At 39.1% G+C, this 19,653-nt stretch overlaps 1 protein-coding gene across 2 annotated transcripts in view; it reads left to right on the top strand.

Annotated features, from left to right (window-relative positions):
• The window catches only part of WDR97 (WD repeat domain 97), a 2,414,280-nt gene that overhangs the window by 1,452,207 nt on the left and 942,420 nt on the right, over window positions 1-19,653 (top strand). For both annotated transcript variants that reach the window (XM_044067752.1, XM_044067751.1), the window contains exon 14: window positions 8,650-8,811. In XM_044067752.1, coding sequence (XP_043923687.1) covers window positions 8,650-8,811 — 162 coding nt within the window. The remainder of the gene's footprint in view (window positions 1-8,649; window positions 8,812-19,653) is intronic.

The raw sequence follows: 19,653 nt of genomic DNA, 5'->3' as shown, positions 1-19,653 counted from the left end.
ACCTTACTGTGTTTAATTCACATTTGTTCATGTTTTATTGTTGATCCTTCATCAGTTCCCAAAAATGTATACACTCCCTCTTGCTCAAGTTATTTTATATCACATTCTTGTCCTAAACTGATGTTTTCTTGGTGCCGCAGCTTTCTTGCTTTGAAGGTTGCTTGTGCACATTTATCAAGACCAAATGACATTCTTATATCATCTGAAAAGTTTTGACTACTTGCAGTTGTGCTTTCAGTTCCTTAACTGATGAGCTATACAGTTTTAAAACATTTACAAAGAGAAGATGAGAAGTTTTTACACTTCTACACAAAGAGCAAGTATCTATCCCGGCAGAGGGCTACCTCCCAAACATCTCAGATGCTCAGGTGAAGGCTGCCCTCTCCAAAGCAAAAAACACTGCTTCCATGGGACCAGATGGCGTCCCAGGTTGCGTCCTACATAAACTCCAAGAGGAACTAATCCCTCAAATAAAACAGCTATACAATCTCAGCCTCACTACAGGATATGGGCCCACAGAATGGCGTATAGCAACAGTGGTCCCACTCCACAAAGGTGGAGCCTCTACGGACCCTGGAAACTATCGCCCCATAAGCCTGACTAGCTTAGTCTGCAAGGCTATGGAGAGGATCATCATGGAGCTCATAAACAAAGACATTGGGGACCTACAGACACTAGATCCTACCCAGTTCGGCTTTGTCAAGGGCAGATCCTGCCTTTTGAACCTGGTTGACTTCTTTGAAACAGTCATCAAAGCCATAGATGAAGGGAAGGTAGTCCACACAGCCTATCTGGACCTTGCAAAGGCATTTGACACAATACCCCACTCGGGCATCATAGATAAGCTATCCAGCTTAACTATAAACCCCTATGTCACAAGATGGGTTGCAAACTGGCTCAAAGACAGACCCCACAGAGTGAGAGTTGCTGGAGCCATGTCAGACTCGAAACCGGTCACAAGTGGCATCCCACAGGGTTCTGTCCTGGGACCACTCTTGTTCAGTATATACTTTTCCGAGGTACAGGCAACGTGGAGGACTATGGCTCACCAAGTTCGCAGATGACTGCAAACTGGGCGCCATAATCAACTCTCCAGCTGACACAAACATCCTTTAAAAAGGTCTCACAGAGACAGATAACTGGTGCCAGCGCCATGGTTTAAAGCTAAATGACAAAAAATGTATAGTCATACCCTTTGGGAAAAACAATGTGCCCACAAATTACCACATAGGTGGAAACCCATTAAGTACAGAGAAAGTTATTGGGGACCTGGGGACCCAAGTTGATAGCAATCTCTCCTTTGAAAACCACATTGCCAACGTGGTTAGAAAGACCTTCTACATAGCCCACCTCATCACGAAGGGTTTCACATCTAGATCAAGAGAGGTAATCGTGCCTCTTTATTCATCTCTCATCAGGCCCATCATAGAATACAATGCCCCTTTTGGGATGTACCTTACCTGACACCTGCAGCAATTAGAAAGACCCCAAAAGTATCTCACCAAGAGGATCAAGCGTCTCAAACAGATGCCATATGCTGCTCAGTTAAAAAAACTCCATCTCTACTCAGTTGCATACCGCCTACTTCGAGGCAATCTATGCCTGACATACAAAGCTATGTCAAATCCAGAATGAATGGACATGCTCCACCTCAGTAAATCTAAATCCCTTGAGCCACACGCTCGAGGGACTTGAACCTCAGCACATAAATAAATAGAACTTGCTGGAGGGACAGGTTCATAACCCAGAGGCTCCCTTCGCTCTGGAATAGAATTCCAGTTCATGTGAGGCAGAGCACCTCACTGAATCTCTTCAAGAAGAATCTCGGTAAGTGGATGGGGGATCGTAGGTTTGTCCCAGGGATTACTCCCGTGTCACTATTAGACAGAGGCACAGTAAACTAAACCTTAAAAAGGGCACAGTATGCTCAAATCAAGGGGTGGCGTAAGCCATACAGAATCGGGCTAGGCTTATAATTGCCCCAGGGCAGATAGCCTAATATGAACCTATGAACCTACGTTGCTTTCTGGAAGCCAAATTATAGCCATGACCTCATCTGTTAAGCAGACATCTTAATGGGTTAAGGGCAAGGCAGAAGACCAGCGGTGACACAGAGTCATCCTGGAATATCCCCCTTTGAATTTTTATCCCTGAAATAATAGTTTGTCCTTTATCACAGCTTAACTGCAAAGTGGTTTGCCACTGTTTCATGGTTGCTGGGATGTAGTTTATCAATGTAGGGTGTATCTTATACATTTTTAAGCACTCTTTTATCCATGGATGTGGGATACTGTCAAATGCTTTTTTGTAGTCTGTCCATGCCATACTTAGAGTCTTCCCCTTTTTACAGTTCTGCACTACGACTTTATATAACAACAATGAACCTTTGTTCCATATGACTTTCTTTTATTACCCCTTTGTTCTATTGCTATAATTGAGTTTTCTTCTAAATGACTATAAACTCTGTCAGCAGCAGTTCCAGTGTATAGTTTATACGTCATTGGAAGGCAAGTTGTTGGTCTACAGTTTTTACGGTAGCTTGCAGGTTTGCTCTTAAGTAGGAGTATTGTTTTTCCTGTTGTTAGCCAGGCTGGTGTCTGTTTGGGGTGCTCACATAAATATTTCTTACTCATGGCTAAATTTTCATGCAAAGATGTTAATACTTTTAGCCAGAAGTTATATACTGCATCTGGGCCTGGGGTTTTCCAATTAGAGGCTTATCTTAACTTTGTTTCAATTTCTCTGGCCATTACATCATCCCATTTCATATCCTGAACATATGAACTTCTTATTCTTTCTTTTACTTCTTCTCTCCATTTAGCATTTTTGTTATATTCCACAGGATCTTCATAAATATTTCTCCAAAATGTATCTATTTCTTCTTTTTTTGGTGGTCTTTCAATTCCTTTTACCTTGTTTCCCAATTCTCTCTAAAACGTTTTTAGGTCATCAATAAATGGTTTATTTTATACTTTTCCTTTATGTTTGTCTGTGTGTCTTCTAAGTTATTCTGCCTGCTCTGATATTTTTAGTTTATTGTTTGTGACAGTGCATGATAAATCCTGAACCATTATAATACTCTGCATTGCTTTTATCACATCTACCTTTCTAAGTATTTTTGTTCATCTGTTCCTTATTCTGTACTCTTCCAACAGTGACACTTCTTAATTGCTTTATAGTTTTCTGTATTTGATACTTCCATGATGGCATTCAATTTCTCCCTGTCCTTTCCCTCACTACCCTATGTTCTTGTGATAGAATTTTATCTGTTATTAATTTGGCTGCACAGTCATGTATCCTGTTTACTTCTGTTATATCACATGAATCTCTATGGACAGTCCTAATTACTGTGTTGATTTGTTTTATCAAACTTGTAACTTTTTGGGTATTATTGAACTTCTGCAGTCTATTCCTTTCACTGATCTTAATATGTCTATCCCTCTCTGTTAAATCAAACAACTCTTAGATCAGTTTCTACTAAAGTGAGGGCACATTCTTTGTTTTCTTCCATTTCCTGTGGGCATTCTATAGAAACTTCTAGTACATCTTCCTGTGCCATGTTCTCTTCAGTTTCACCCTGTGTCATCCATTGCTCTTTCATATGGGAACACACTGGCCTATCACTCCAGGACATTGATTGTGTCAGAGTTGCCTTAGTTTCCTGTTCTTTCCCTTGCTGTATAGCTCCAACTGAACATTTGTACTGGTTTCCTATGGGAAGCTCTAAAATATCTTCATATGTCAACCGATGTTTCCCGCTCCACTGGTTTCTCCTTAATTTGGGTGTTTATTGCTCTGTCGTGTTGTGTTGTTATCTGAGTTAAAATTTCTATACTAACTCCTTTACTTTGCAGGTAATCCATAATCTCATTTTCTTTTTCTTTAACTTCTCCATCATTAATACTCTTTTCTACATTTCCTCTTCGTTTTCTTATTTTTGTATTGTAAAATGTTCTGTTTCCGGATGTCTTTGACTGTATTTCTCTTCAAATATCTTTGCTGCTGCTGTTTTTGCATTGATTAGTTTTACTTTCTCCTTTGCATAAATATTGCACCATATTAAATCTCTTTTCCTTTCCCAAGTTCATATTTCTTTTTCAGATGTCTCCTGCTCCTCTTGTTTCTCCTTACTTTGGGGACTAGTTGTTCCATCATGCTGTGATATAACCTGTGTTAGACTTTTTACACTAAATCCTTCACTTCACAAATATTCCATAACTTCAGCTTCTATTTTTTTTTTTTTTTACTTCCACTTGACTAATCTTCTATACTACATTCCCTTTTTGTGATCTTATTTTTTTTTGTCAAATTTTCCATATCTAGATGCCTTTACCTCTATTTCTCTTCGAATATCTTTGGGGCTGCCTTTTTGTGTTGATTAATTTGGATTTCTCCTTTGCATAAATATTGCACCATATCAGATCTCTCTTTCCTTCCCATGTCCATATTTCTTTTTATATCTTTCAAACGTATTTTGTTCTTTAAATTTTTACACTTCCTCAGTCACTTCTTTTTCCAAATGGCACAAGGTCTTTTGGTCTGTGTAGTGTTTTTCATAGATCTGTTGTATTAATGAACACAATTTTTTATTTGAAGCTTCTGATAGTTTTTCTTGTGGAAGTATTTTTCTTTCTTCTAATTTCTCTATTAATCTTTTCAAATATCTTTTGTCTGGAAATTCTGGGATTCTTGCATTATAGTAACAGACCATAATTTCTTTCTTAGCCTCAATAGTCCAATCTATGTTTTTGGCCAGTTTTTGTGATTTTTGTGGATTACTATTTCCTTCAACAACAGGGCCATCCTCCCCTTGTCCTGGCCTAACCCCATTATGCCATTGTAGGAATATTTCCATGTTTTGAGGATTCTACACTTTTACTTTTTCCAGTTCTGGTACCAGTGTATCTACAGGATTGGGCACTTTTTTATCTTGGGATTTGTGCACCAAGCTATCTTCTTTATTTTAACCTACTTTTGCCCATGATATATGCTGTATAAAATACATTCTATAGATCAGTGTCAGCTTGGTGAGATTTTGTGAAAACCGGGGTCCACTTTGTGAAGGTACTCACCAACACTCTAGGATGAATTCATTTCCAGCAATACTTCTCTCCTTTTGCTGATTTTATCATCTCTGCATTTGGACCCTTTATCTTTCCATTCGGACCCTATGTCATCTCTCCATTCAGACTCTATCTGGATCCTCCCCTTTGGCAAAGACAATGTCCCTGCAGATTACTATATAATAACAACACCCTAAGCTCTGAATCAGTGGTGAGAGATTTGGTCATACAGGTTGACAGTACCATCACTTTTGATCACCATGTCTCCATGGTGGTAAGGAAAGCCTTCTACATTGCTCACCTGATAAGCAAGGGCATAGCTTCCAAAACCAAAGAGGTCATAACCCCCCCCCCCATACCCTTCCTTAATCAGGCCAGAAAAAGAGTACAATGCTCCCTTTGATATGTACCTAAACGGGCACTTGCAGCAAATGGAGAGACTTGAAAGGTTCCTCTCAAAGAAAATTCAGGGTCTTTAATACATGTCTTACAGATACAGACTGAAATTACTGTCAGTATACACTGTATGATATAGACTATTCAGAAGCGACCTGTGCCTTGCATACAGAGCAACCTCTGATCCTGCCTTAATGTAAGTACTGTACATTCGTAAGTCAAATGGTACACAATTCACTTGCTCTAAGGATCTTAACATAGCAAGTGACGTACGCAGAACTTGTTTGAGAGACAGATATGTCTCCCAGCGGTTACCTGTCCTCTGGAATAAACTTCCAATGCAGGTTAAACAGAACCCCTCATTAACCCTTTTTAAGCATAACTTGGACGATTGTATGGGAAACCTCAAATTCACCCCAGGAGGTTTTCCTGTGTCCCTCTTGGATAACGGCAGTTGGTGCTGATTTAGATCTACTTATAACATAGACCATATCTCTAGACCCTTAGGGGAATAAGATTGAACTTGGCTAGACTTGTAAAGGCCCTAGGGCCATTAGCCTAGTAACCTCCTATGAATCTATAAACCTATGAATATGCTATAATTTCACAATATTTTAGCCAGTATTTATTGGATATCATGCAAGGGAGCTTAAATGTCTAGAAAGTTATTACCTAATTTTAGACAATATGAAAGGTTAACCAGTCACAGCAGGAGACTTTGTATTTAAGGTAAGAAAGGTGGTAAGGAAAGCCTTCTACATTGCTCACCTGATAAGCAAGGGCATAGCTTCCAAAACCAAAGAGGTCATAACCCCCCCCCCCCCCCGTTATGGAAGCTATGCCCTTGCTTATCAGGTGAGCAATGTAGAAGGCTTTCCTTACCACCGTGGAGACATGGTGATCAAAAGTGATGGTACTGTCAACCTGTATGACCAAATCTCTCACCACTGATTCAGAGCTTAGGGTGTTGTTATTATATAGTAATCTACAGGGACATTGTCTGCACCTCAGAAAATCCAAATCCCATCGAGCTACGCGCTCGAGAGACTTGAACCTCAGCACTGAAATAAATAGGACATGCTGGAGGGACAGATTCATAACCCAGAGGCTCCCTTCACTCTGGAATAAAATCCCAGTCCAGGTTAGGCAGAGTCCCTCATTGACTCTCTTCAAGAGAAATCTTGATGAGTGGATGGGAGATCGTAGGTTTACCCCGGGTATCACTTCTGTGTCACTGTTAGACAGAGGCACAGTATACTAACCTCGAAAAGGGGCATAGCAAAATAAATTTAAAATGGGTGGCGAAAGCCAAACACATTCTGGCTAGGCTTATAAATGCCCTAGGGCAGATAGCCTAGTATGAACCTATGAACCTATAAAGACAGCTTAACATATGACGAATCTAGGCTCACAGCTTCAGTAAAATGTTTAAGAAAATGATGACATAATTTAATTTCAAAGAACATAATTGAATATGAAGATTTTGACTTATTGTTTTACCCATTGTTCTTTTATGTTTTAGGATCCAGATGAGAATTGATAAGATTTTCATTTCTTCTTATTTAATATGAGGTTGAAATCTTGAACATTATAACTTGTCCTAAATTTGACCACTATGCTTTACAATTACAAGCTAATATAAATAGTCAGTTATTAGCATTTCTGGCATACATATTCTTTTGTAATACAATTAAAACATTTTAAAAACAGTTCCTTGATTAAGTAAATATCTCTCTCTCTTTTATGTAAGGGCAAACTTGAAACAAAAAACATAATATCTGATTCTCTAAAATGTTATGAACGTGTTAACATTATTAATTGATGTAAAATTAAAGTCAAGGGATGGAATAAACAAGTAATTGAAATCCAAGATTAGTTTAGACTGAAACTAAAAATAAAATGCATAAAGGAGAAACAGTGCCACTAGGGTATAAAGAAAACAACTAGTATTGCAAATGAGCTGAATATGCATAGTGGTACATAACTGAAATAACATTAGATACAGTCCTTTTACAAGCAAAGTAAGAGATGAGGATTGTTAGTATATTTTTAGAGCAGAAAATGAGGTAAGGATAGGTTTTAGAGGTTAGTTGAGTAAAAAAATGTATATATACAAATATACACGATGGATACATTTGCCAGAGAAATATTTAGAGAACTAGGATTGTATGTTGCAAGCTGAAAGCTATATTGGAAAGGTTAAGTGATGTCACTGATACCGATACTTGTTATTAAGAAATGCTTTGTAGTGGGGTCTGAAAGTAACATAGGAAGTGACATGTGTTAGATTAGCAGGGAGATTTTCCCAGAATTTATGGGCTAAGAGCAAGATATTGAGGTTAATACCATGATTTTGTTCTGAGTTTCTATTACATACCAGACATGAGGAACTTCTGAGGTTATATAAAGGGATGTTGGGAATAAGTCTGCAGGCAAGTAGCATGTGGGTGCAAGTGCAGTAGTTTAAAAAAGACAGGAATGTAGTCAGAGGTCTGCTGTAAATGTAACAGGCAACCTGTTGTCTTTTTTATTGTGATGCGGTTTTCCCATCTGTTCCCATTTGGAAGAGTTGGTTATGAATCAGTAGATTTTGTTGGGAATAGATTGTGGGGTGAATGCATTGTTAGGAAGCTGTGGCAATCAAGGGAATAGCATATACAAGTTGTGCAAAGGGGTTGTTTTTGTCAGTGGGTATTTGCCTTCTGTATTATGTTTTACTGCTACAGTGACCTCTCACTTGAAGATCTACGTTTATGGTGAGCATACTAATATGTTTTCTATCCCTGGACTCCCTCTTAGGATAATAAAGGCTCAGTGAGTTTCACCAAATTAAAAATAATTAAATAACAGTCTTTCTCTGTGGGCAGGAGATTTCAGATTTTATTGCATGCGATTTCTTTTGTGATACAGATCATATTGGGCCCCACAGGATAAATAAAGTGTGTTTGATCTGGGGAGGAAACATCTTGTACTTAAATAAGCTTTTGTGTTCTTGAGGCATCCTATCTAAATGTGAAAGGCTCTGAAATCTTGTAAGTAGAGTAAACTTTAAATGAAGTTTTCCATTCCTACTTTAGAGCATGAACTGTTACAATTTACTGATAGTTTATTTTGGTACTGCTGTGCCACATATGCTGCCAGTTTCTCACTCGTGACTTTATCCTACTCATCTCTCCTCTCTTCTGTAAAGATCCCCAAACTAGACCGTTTTGAACTAGATAACATCCAGAAAGACACCAAGGCTGTGATTCGAGAAACTCATGTGCCCATGCCTGAGATAGACAATGTGGGATTCTTTCCTTACACAAGACTAGCCAGATCAAGTGAAGAAAACATAAGCAAAAGAGACAAGGTAAGACTATCAACATTGTCAGTATACATTTTGTTTTACAATTTTGCTATCCCAAATATATCTGTTTGTATGTTTTCATTTCTTGAGTACACTCCTACTGACATGTCAGTTTCTTCTGTGCATCTTTTCTCTGCTTTATCTTCATTTTCCATTGTACTGTTACTTTATTATGATGTTGAATTAAAATGGAGACTCAGTTCTTTCAAACCTCAGAGTCCATAACACGTACAATATGTGTTCTGATAGTCATTTATAAGATTTTGAGGAGACAATGTAAAAATGTACAGCTAAGTGATGCCTCCTGTAGCTATATGTGAAAAATAGAATAAACTTAACAAAGATGATTTCTACAGCTATCTGCTCTTTGTCTGTAACCTAGCAGTGCTTCTCTCTACAGCACAATAAAAGAATGATACAAGTTAATAGTGGGAAATTTATCTGGAGAGATATGAAGTGTAGTCAGGAAACATGCAGAGACATGACTTTGAAGGTCTTCTGAATTGAGTAACTGTAGGAATTTCTTGTTCTGATATTCCCAGCTGAGCACAGTACTAAGTCTGTTTCATTTCAGCTCTTGAGGATGCACATGCCTTCTACCAATGAATGTTGTGATATCATATGTTGTCATATATCATCATATGCAATCATATACCAGACTAAGATGATAAACTCAGACTATGTACTCCACATTTCTTTTCTACTACTTTTACAATTCTGATCTTGATCCTAGTGTATGTCATATGAAAGTTTCTGTGTTCAATGCCTAAAATATGTAAGCATTCAAAGTCTTCCTGTAGCCAGTAGATTGCATTTCATAATCTACAGTGGCACTGCTTTACTTTCTGGGAAAAGAAAATGCTATGAATATCATTGCTTCAGCCAAAACATCATCAGGAAAAATAAAGAAACGTTGGAGGCCTACATTACTGCTCAGAAGATGCTGGCTGTGGGAATGCTCAGTGCTATGATCAGCAGAAGAGTTTTTCTCACAGTCTTAGGCTAGTGCAAGACCACCAGAGCGATACACATGATCTGGAGGTCAGACATAGATCAAAGCCTCCATTTTCAAAATCCACTTTAGAGGTAACTTTGCATTCTTTGGAAGTTATGAGCACTGACTTAACTAATATGGACTTGAACTTGTGCACATAATCAGATGATAACAAAAAGAGCTAGAGAGGTGCAGTTTTAGAAATCACATTGGGAGTGCACCCTTGAGTATCACCAAGGACTGTTAACTGCTTGAATCCCCAAGTATAACTGTGCCCAACCAACTTACCTGGAAAATTACCCTGAATCTCAAGTGAAGGCTGTATGTTCAAACCCAAGATGGATTCTGCTCATCTGGTATCTGTCTAAGTTAAGGCTAATCCAATAGTTAAGACTGAGGAGATTTCCACAAGTCTTTCCTCCCCATCTGGTCCCACAAGGAAAGCCCAAGTGTTGGGTTAGTACTCGTACAATGTCTGTTGGAATTTGTCTTTGCAGGTTCAGGACCAATACTTTAGGGGAAAATGGTTTGATGAAAGTACCAGACCTGGTAGAGACTTTTCCCAACTCATTGCCACCTCTAATGTGTGCTTCTTTGAGCACAGGTGTAGTAGTTCCCAAACATCCGTTGCTCATCCACCATTTCTGAATCATTTTTCACTGTGGACAGATACAGGCTACTCCCAGCTGAAGGTGGGATAGGAAAGCATCCCCCCATTACCTCAGGAAAAGGGAATCTGAAAATACAAACACCCTTCTATTTGAGGCAAACAAGGATAATAAAGCATTCCTTCCTTTTAGCTGTTGCCCAGATGACTCTTCTTATATGAAACTCTCGGAATTATGAAGTTCACCACTGACTGACATATTGCCTCTGCCTAATCTTTAGAAATAGTTAAACTAGTATTTGGGCAAGAATGACAAGGAGCTGTCAGTCATCCCTGTAATGGATCTTCCCATGAAGGACATTGTTTTTCCATCCTGGAATCATCCATATATAGCTGTCTTTTTCTGTCTTGAGAGCGGGTGCTATCTGTAAGCCTCCAGTTGAGTGAAATTACATCCTAGCCATGCTTCTTAAGGCAGAATTTTCTTTGATCTCTTCTGTCCAGTACAGGTGCCAGAGAATTTAATACATTCCACCTTACTGCTGGATAAAAAGTCCAGGGCTCTGTCTGGGTGTGTTACTCTGCCAGTTTGGGGCACTGATCTCTTAACAATCTGTGTCTTCTTTCTTATTTGTAGTTATCCTTTCTGGGCCACTCTACAAAAGTCAGCCAACCTACATGAATGTGGAGTCAGTGAAGCTGTGAAAAATGACAACAGCTCCTGTAATGGGCTATCACTTATTCCACTGTAACATTCACTCTACTGATGCTGTGACTAAGATAGCAGACACATGAATATGTCTGTGCAGGATGACATGGCTTAGGTTATCTTCCATTAAGGATGAGTTGAGGCAAAGTGTCATGGATGTCCCATTTTGGAATGATGTCATGACTGGGCAGGCTTCTTATGATCTGAGCAAAGACATCCAAAAGTGGAAGCAGGCTGTCTGTGAGGAGGACCTGTATAATGACATTCAGGTAGTGTGGTGAGGAAGGTTCTCATGCATCTGTCAGTGTTGCCTACCTGGCTTTATCAACTGAGATTCCTAGACTGGTGACTTAAATTGTTACAGCTGTCACACTTTTGACTACCCTACAGGCAGAGACTCCAGATTGCACTGAAGAGATATTACCTTGGACTGGTGGAATGTAGGTGTAGCAGAGGCACTCATGTCTTAGAACTTTTAGGCAGAGTTCTAGGAATAGGCCAGTATGGCTCAATATTAGATGGACAAATGACATTTGGTTCAAAGGCCTATAGCAGACTACAGATGGTTGAAATATCATTTAGTTGAAAAACATTTGGTCAATTGTGCTTTTAAACTTTATTTTTTCAGGGCCTACTTCTGCACCCCTCCTGTGGAGAGGGGGGGGGGTCACACCCCTAGACTCAACATTTACTAACTCTGTGCTGTCATTACCTTGAAGGTTTAGACAAATTTAAATTCACTGATTAAACAAGTATTCACTTTACTCCAACATATTCTGACCTCAGTGTTAGTTTATATAGCTAAGAGTGGTTTAGGGGTCTAGACCATCATGCCGAGGGCTGCAGTGGGGCAGAGATCCCCCTACATGAACACTTCAAATTTTGTGGTATTTTTGACCTCACTAGGTGCTGATAAGCCCTCTCCCAGTCAGTCAGCCCATTTGTTCCCCCATCATCACAGGTTGAGGATCTGCTGTGAGGGACCATCGATAAGTCCGTCTTCAGGAGTGGTTTGATTTTTGCACTTTTGCATCTCTAACCTCAGTGTGCATGACCCATACTGCCACAGGATAAGCATGTAATGGGCATGCTGGAAATTATATGCCATTTGTTTTAGCAGGTGACATAATCCCTTGATGCTGCCATGCCCCCCCCCCCTTCACCCCAATGCTGCCGAGAAAGCTTTGATTTCTAATGGGGACTCTGAGATGAGAATGAGTTCCCAGTCATGCACCTCAGCCACTTCCCTCTGAAGACGGGTAAGCTAGCAAAACTATGCCCACACCAGTTTCAGGTATTCAAACTCAGATTATCAGGAGCCATAGTCAGGGCTTTATACCTGTATGTTCTCAAAGATGGCCAGGTATGATAAATTGCTATATGTGTTCGTGATAGAATAGTATCATCCACATGATTTTCAGTCAGATGAAGTTTCAGCCATTTGTATTTAAACATGTCACCCAAGCAAACATCATTTGTGTAATTTATATGAATTTAGTCCATACTGTACTTTGCTAAGAGATTGTAAACACTTTCTCCTTCAGAGAAATATACTGTATTCCACTCCTGCTTTTCTTTCAGGAAAGGTTAGTAGACTTTCACTTTTGAAACTTAGTGTTTTTTTGCAATTACATGATCTAAATCAAGTTAGATTGCATTTGTATTGGAGGTATTTCTTTGCATGCCACAAGGCATGTGGATGGTGTTGCTGGACATTTAAGAAATCGTTTTTGCACTCTGATGTCTGGGATCACCACAGAAGCCTTCTTTATTTAACTCTGGGTAACTTTCAGTTTAAGTGTGGTATGACATATAATTATGTCTAGTGAAAACAGATTGCTTGCCAAATTACTAGTTGTAGAGATGAAGCCACTGCAAGAGAAATAATTTATTGTCCCCCCCCTTATCGGGAGAATAGCGCCTGTTAAACCTGATAAAAGATTCTGTGGTAGTAGATGCTATCTTGGTATTCCAGTGGTTGGAGACCTGGGAGGGAGTGGTCTTTGTTAACAAAAAGAAATGCTGTCTGTTCCCAGCTCATAAGTCTGCCCTCACCGATGAAGACATGGAGTTTTTAGTGTTGGTTGTTTCTGCCCACAGAGGAAAGCCACAAAGTCGTAACCTTGGCAGACTGTGTAAGGGCAGAGGTTCTAGGCTCATTCCCTTCTGCTTGTTTTGAGCCTTATGGTAACCAGTATCTTCATAGTTCTACATGCATGCATGAACAAGAGTGTATAATAGTAGACAATGACATGTCAGCGACTGCGAAGTCATTGAATCTTCAGGGGCCTTCTCTTAGGACCAGTCCTTTATCAACAGGGTCTACAGTGGTAGAAAGTTCTTACCAGATGGTTACTGTATGAAAGGCTGTCAAAATCCCTTCAGTCACAAATCTTTAAACATGAACTGCCAAACCTCAGGCCTTCAAACTCACCAACAGTAATAACACTGAACATGGAACATTTGTGCAATAAAATAAATAAAATATAAATGTTTGTTGTAGGAATAAGCCTTCCTTCCATCACCCCCCTTTAACTATTCATACTGTAAGGTCATGATAGTCAGAAACAGCATTATTCAAAAACACATTGAAAATGTATCTTGCCATATCACCAAAGTTGCATCACCTTGGCGTGAACATAATCATGGTATAAAAACACACAGAAAAATGTGAAACTGTAATAAAAAAACTGAGCTAGAATATACTTGAGGAAGAGTATATTTAAGATGATGGAACAGAGCAGTTGTGAACTAACAAAATAAGGTTCAAGGACTGCTTGGGAGCCCTCCATCAATCTTACTGTAGTCTTTTACATCTAGTCAAGGAACCTGTCACAGATCCTAATAAAATTGCTTTGCTAGTGGGATAGGAAACTCACCTGGAGTTCTTTTTTCAGAGAAAATGGAGCCCCAGGAAAGAAGGCATAAACCAACTAGAACTAAGGTCAATTTTCCTCAGCCTTAAAGATCTAGAAAGGGGCTTAAGACCACAACTCTTACTGTTCCTTTCAGACAATCAGGCCACAGTGTGATACACTAATAAAAAATGTAATGTTTACTTATATGTGTTATGCCGATAAATGACAGTGGCCTAGCTGTGTGCCATACACAGAGACATCACCCCAAGTGGTTGAAAGGTTATCCATTTGAAATATCGGGACCCGCTAGATCGAGTCCCGAAACATGGAGACCTGAATGGCCGAAAATCAGACTTAAATATACTAAGTCTAAGATGGCCATTTCTTGAAATATTCCCTTTTTCTGATGAATGCCAATCTCGGCGTTGTTGTGTATGGGTTTGATGGTGCTTGCCCCACCTACAAAAAAGAACTTTAAAGGAGAAGAGTCATTTTTGACATTCACTCTTTTCCTGAATTTTCAGCCTTTTATCAGCTTGTCTGTACTTGGCATTTTAAGTGCCAACTAGGGAGCCCTCTGAGAGCTGTTCATATTTCAGGTGTAGTGAATGAGCTCATGGATTCCCTCAATCACAGCTCTAGTCCACCCCTAGAACTGATAATAAGGGAATTGTGTGGGGATCAAGGTACTTTAGAAGTGAGTTATCCTGAAGATCAGCATAGTCACCATTCAGAAAAAGTCTTCCCATCATTCTGCTCAGTTGAGCAGGGCACGGGGGAGTGGGTGACAGATGCACTCCTATCCTATAGACTCCTATACACTTTTTTAACATGCCACCTGTTTCCATGTGTCACTGTACAATTCAGGAAAGTACATTTAAAATGCTTTCTCATTATCCCATGCTTATTGAGAAAGATGTAGTTTTAGGTCTACATATCCTTATCAGAACAGGAAACCATAATGTACTAGCCAGGGAAGTCCCACCCAGCTCTGGCATCAGCTGCCGTCATCTTAAGGCTTGGCTGCTGTGTTAGACACCCTGCTTCCACTGGAGCTTCTGACAGGAGTCTTGGAGATGATGAAACCACTATGAAACCTTTCATTAGGGGTATTCTGATAAGTGAAGAGGTTATATACTTGTAAGCAGAATGGTATTCTGTGTAACCTTTGCAGCAAAAGGATCCCACCATATCTCAAGTGGCGTTATAATTTGGATCCTGAATATTCTTTTGTCAAAGTGTATGTTTCATACATTTCTACACATTGTGACTTTACAAATGGCAGAAATGTGCCCAACATCCAGAAGATTAAACAGCTGATAAGTGAAGAGGTTATATACTTGTAAGCAGAATGGTATTCTGTGTAACCTTTGCAGCAAAAGGATCCCACCATATCTCAAGTGGCGTTATAATTTGGATCCTGAATATTCTTTTGTCAAAGTGTATGTTTCATACATTTCTACACATTGTGACTTTACAAATGGCAGAAATGTGCCCAACATCCAGAAGATTAAACAGCTTCTTAAGAGAGTTTTATGTCTTTGCCCTCCTTTGATACATACACCTTTCTTCTCCTTCGTACCTGTACTGTCAGAGCTGCAGGCCTTAAGCAGTAACACTGTTTCATCATTTTAATGCATCTTTTCATTAAATTCCATCTCTCCGTATATAACTACTTATGCCAATCTATTTATAGTGGATATACTCTTCTCTCTTAATATCTTTTAAGAATATTGTTGACAACTGTTCACACAAATTTGTTTTCAGACTACCTCCTTATGAAATTGCATTGTCACCCTATTCACCATTAATGCATTTTATCTTCATCTGATGTTTGTATTGCTGCAACTGTTGATATTAATTTTATACACACACACACACATATATATATATATATATTTATATTTATGTGTGTGCATTTATATATGCACACACACACACACACACACACACACACACATGGTTTTCACTGGTTTATCCGACAGGGAGTTTGGTTTATATAAGTTCATAGGTGATTACTAGGCTAATGGCACAACAGCCTTTACATGCCTAGCCAGTAATACCCAGGATATGACAATATTATATCTTAATAACCCAGATATAGGATGGGGTAGTATAAGGGCAATTGTTCTTTAGGTGTTGGAGTCCTGAGCTATTTTACAAACTGCTGCTGTTGCTGTCCATAAGGGTTATAGACAGTACCCCAGGAGTGAATTTATGGTTCCCCACCCATTTATTGAAATTCTTTTTGAAGAGAATAAGGGACAGGCTTTGTTTTTATGAAGCTGGAAAGTTTATTCCATAGATTAAATAGCCTTTGGGATACAAATCTCTCTCTCCAGCATGTCCTGTATAACCCTTATATAATTTTTCTTGCAAATATATAACATTTTCATCAGGGCTGGATCAGAGAATGCCTTGTAAGTCAGTCATATGTCTCCTGTCGGTAAATGATATCAGATGGAGTAAGGGGATAGGGCTTTTAGTCAGTCTGCATAAGATATGTGTCTTATGCTTTGTATTTGTTTAGTGAGAAACCTCTGGGGCCACTCCAGTTGGTGTAAGAACTAGGTTAGGTGCATGCAGAAGGGAGCATTATACTCCATTATGGGCCTAATGAGGGCTGAATACAATGGCACTATGACTTCTTTTGACCTTGATGCCATGCCTTTACTTATACGTTGATCCTCACAGAAGGATTTCCTCACCACTGTAGCTACTTGTTGGTCAAAGTTTAGATTACTGTCTGTATGTCCTACTTTGAAGGGTGTACTATCAATATTATAATTTGCAGGGATGTTAGATTTACTGAATGGTAGGATTACACATTTAGCACCAGTCGTTTGCCATTTTTAAGCCTGTTTATAGGATGTCAACACCATTTGAGGATTCAGTGATTGCTCCCAGCTTACAATCATCAGACGACTCTACTATAATCTGTACTGCTACCTCTCAAACAGAACTCCAATCTCTTACTCAAAAAGCTTTTAATACTGTAGAACATTGGTTTTCTCATCGCTGTCTACTCCTTAACCCCAAAAAAACCAAACTGTTACTTTTTTCACCTACTGAATCTACTCCACTACATTTTACTCTTACCTCCTCTGATGGTACTCTAATTTCTCCTGACTTGACAACAAAACTATTAGGTATAACTATTGATAATAACCTCAACTTTGATTCTCACATCAACAACACAATAAAATTAGTTAATAAAAATAGGAACCCTCTATAGAATCAAACCTTTCCTAACGCCACAGCAAGGTCCACCATAGCAGATCTCACCTAATCTCCACTCTTCTATGCTTCCCCATTTACACTAATCTTTCTAAACACAACATTAAAAATTAGCTACATCCTATAATAATATAGCTAGATTCTAGTAGGATCTCCTTTTCAAACTCATCACTGCTTGAACTTAAAAGAGCTAGGCTGGATCGAACTTCCTAACCAACTTGTACTTCAACAGCTCTTTATAGCTTATAAGATTCTATATCAGCCAGCTAACACACCTATACTTTCTTGCATTATTTCACCATACAATAACCTGAAACAACGCTCTTCAAATAAACTTCAGATTAATATTACCAAATCTAACAATTATGCAGGTGACTGTCTATTCTCCAACTCTGTTGGAAAAACATGGAATAAACTACCCTCTGATATCACATCTTTGACCTCTTTCCCACTTTTTTAAAAGACAACTGGAAATGTTTCCCAATGAACCTTGGCTTTGCTCCTGCACTAATCCAGATTAACCTTATTTTTTCTTTTCCTTCACCCTTTCCTTGTTAACTTTCACTGCAAAATAAAAACCACATTATTTTCTTGATCTCTTAATATTATCTGTTTAACTTGTTATAATTTTTTTTTTATGTTTATAATGTAACATTAAATGCCTTTTTTATGATGATACCTGTTTCAACTAGTGGAGCTTTTCTCCCCGGGCCTCTACTGAAAATGGACATATATCCAGCTAGACTAGCCCGGTCAACAAATGTAAAATAAAATAATAATAAAAAAATAAAATAAACTTGGTTAGCCCGAAGCCCCCAACATTGGTCTTCACTTCAGAGAAGTATATACCAAACAGGAGGGACCCCAACACTGAGCCATGTGGGATACCACTATTAACAGGTTTCTTACTGGAAGTGGATTCACCTGTCTGGACAACATGTGTCCTGTCAGTGAGCCAGATGGCTATCCATCTGATGATGTAGGGGTTTATGCTTAACTCAGTAAGTTTATCTATGATCCCTGAGTGGAGAATTGTGTTGAAAGCTTTCACCAGTGTAGATAAGTGGTGTTTATCATTTTACCTTATCTGTGACCCTGGTGACTTTCTCGAAGGAGTCTACCAGATTGAGCAGGCAACACCTCCCTTTGACGAAGACAAATTGGTCTGGTCCAGTTTTTGTAGAGTTCCTGCGTCATTATTATCAGGTCCATAATAATTATTTGCATGGTATTGCAGATAAAATTGGTCAAGCTTCCTGATCTGTAGTTCCTTGGGTCAGTTGATGCCCCCCCCCCCCCTTGTGCAGAGGGATGACTATTGCAGTCCTCCATTCCTCTGGGACAAAGCCCATCTTTAAAGTGTAGTTTAAGAAGGTTTCTAGTGGCGCTGATATATTCTGTTTTAAGCTATTTAAGAAGCATCCTGGAATGTTGTTGGGACCCATGAATGCTGTTTTTAGCTATAGCAAGCACGGTAAAGGCCTGTTTCCTCCTAATGACTGGTAGAAGGATGGTTACGGGTATTTCATTGGGTATGGTAGGAGGTGATGGGGGGAAAAGTTTGCACTGAACTTGTTGACCAGCAGGTTTGCTAGAGTTTCAGGCTGGGTGTAAGTGTTGCTGTTCATGATGAACTTGGTACGGTACATTGCTGAGTGTTTTGTCTTAGGTAACAAATATAATTTCAAAAAAGCCTTATGGCTGTCTTTCACCTGAGAAGCTATCTTTGCCTCATAGTTTGGTTTGGCAGATTTGACCACTTCTGTAATTTGTTTGTTTAGACTGGGGTGTGTCTTTTTGCGCTGTTTTGTCTGTTCCATCTTGGTTTTGGAGAGGATTTTTTCCATTTGTTGAATAGTCTGTTTATGCTAAGGGTCCACCAGGGTGGTTTATTTTTAAAAGTAATCATAGGCTTGACTTGGACAGGTACTGCCTCCTCTATGCAGCTATGAATTTGGTTGTACAGTGCCTTTGTGTACATCTCAGAGTAGGCCTCAGTATTATCAAGGTGTGGAGGGGCTTGGACGTTTAATAAGCTGTCACTTAGTTTGAGGTAATTTGCCTTAGCAAAGTTCTTAACAGGTTTAGAGTTTGATGGGGGTTCCTGGTTAGTTTTAATACTAAAAGAGATCATTTTGTGGTCAGATCTTAACAGGGATGAGTTAATGCACAGGAGGTAGCAGCATCCCCCCATGTTCATGAATACCAGGTCTAGTATATTTGTAGCTATAGTTGGGAAGCTAACTAGTTGCTCCAGGGAGTTTACTATAAAAATCTCGAAATTTGAAAAAAAAAATGTACAGAACATCGACTGTCAAGGTCGAATTCCTGCATATTAAGTAGGTGAGAATGCACAGTGACATTCGCTGATATGAATATCTCTCAAGTAATGTTCGGCAACACGGGAATCGTCCATCTGCCACTCAACATTCCTTTGTTC

This window comes from Protopterus annectens, chromosome 3.part1 (genome assembly GCF_019279795.1).
Source record: "Protopterus annectens isolate FY-2018-M chromosome 3.part1, PAN1.0, whole genome shotgun sequence".
Taxonomy (NCBI): Eukaryota; Metazoa; Chordata; order Ceratodontiformes; family Protopteridae; genus Protopterus; species Protopterus annectens.
The sequence above is the reverse complement of the archived record's forward strand: the minus strand, read 5'-3'. Positions and strand labels throughout refer to the sequence as shown.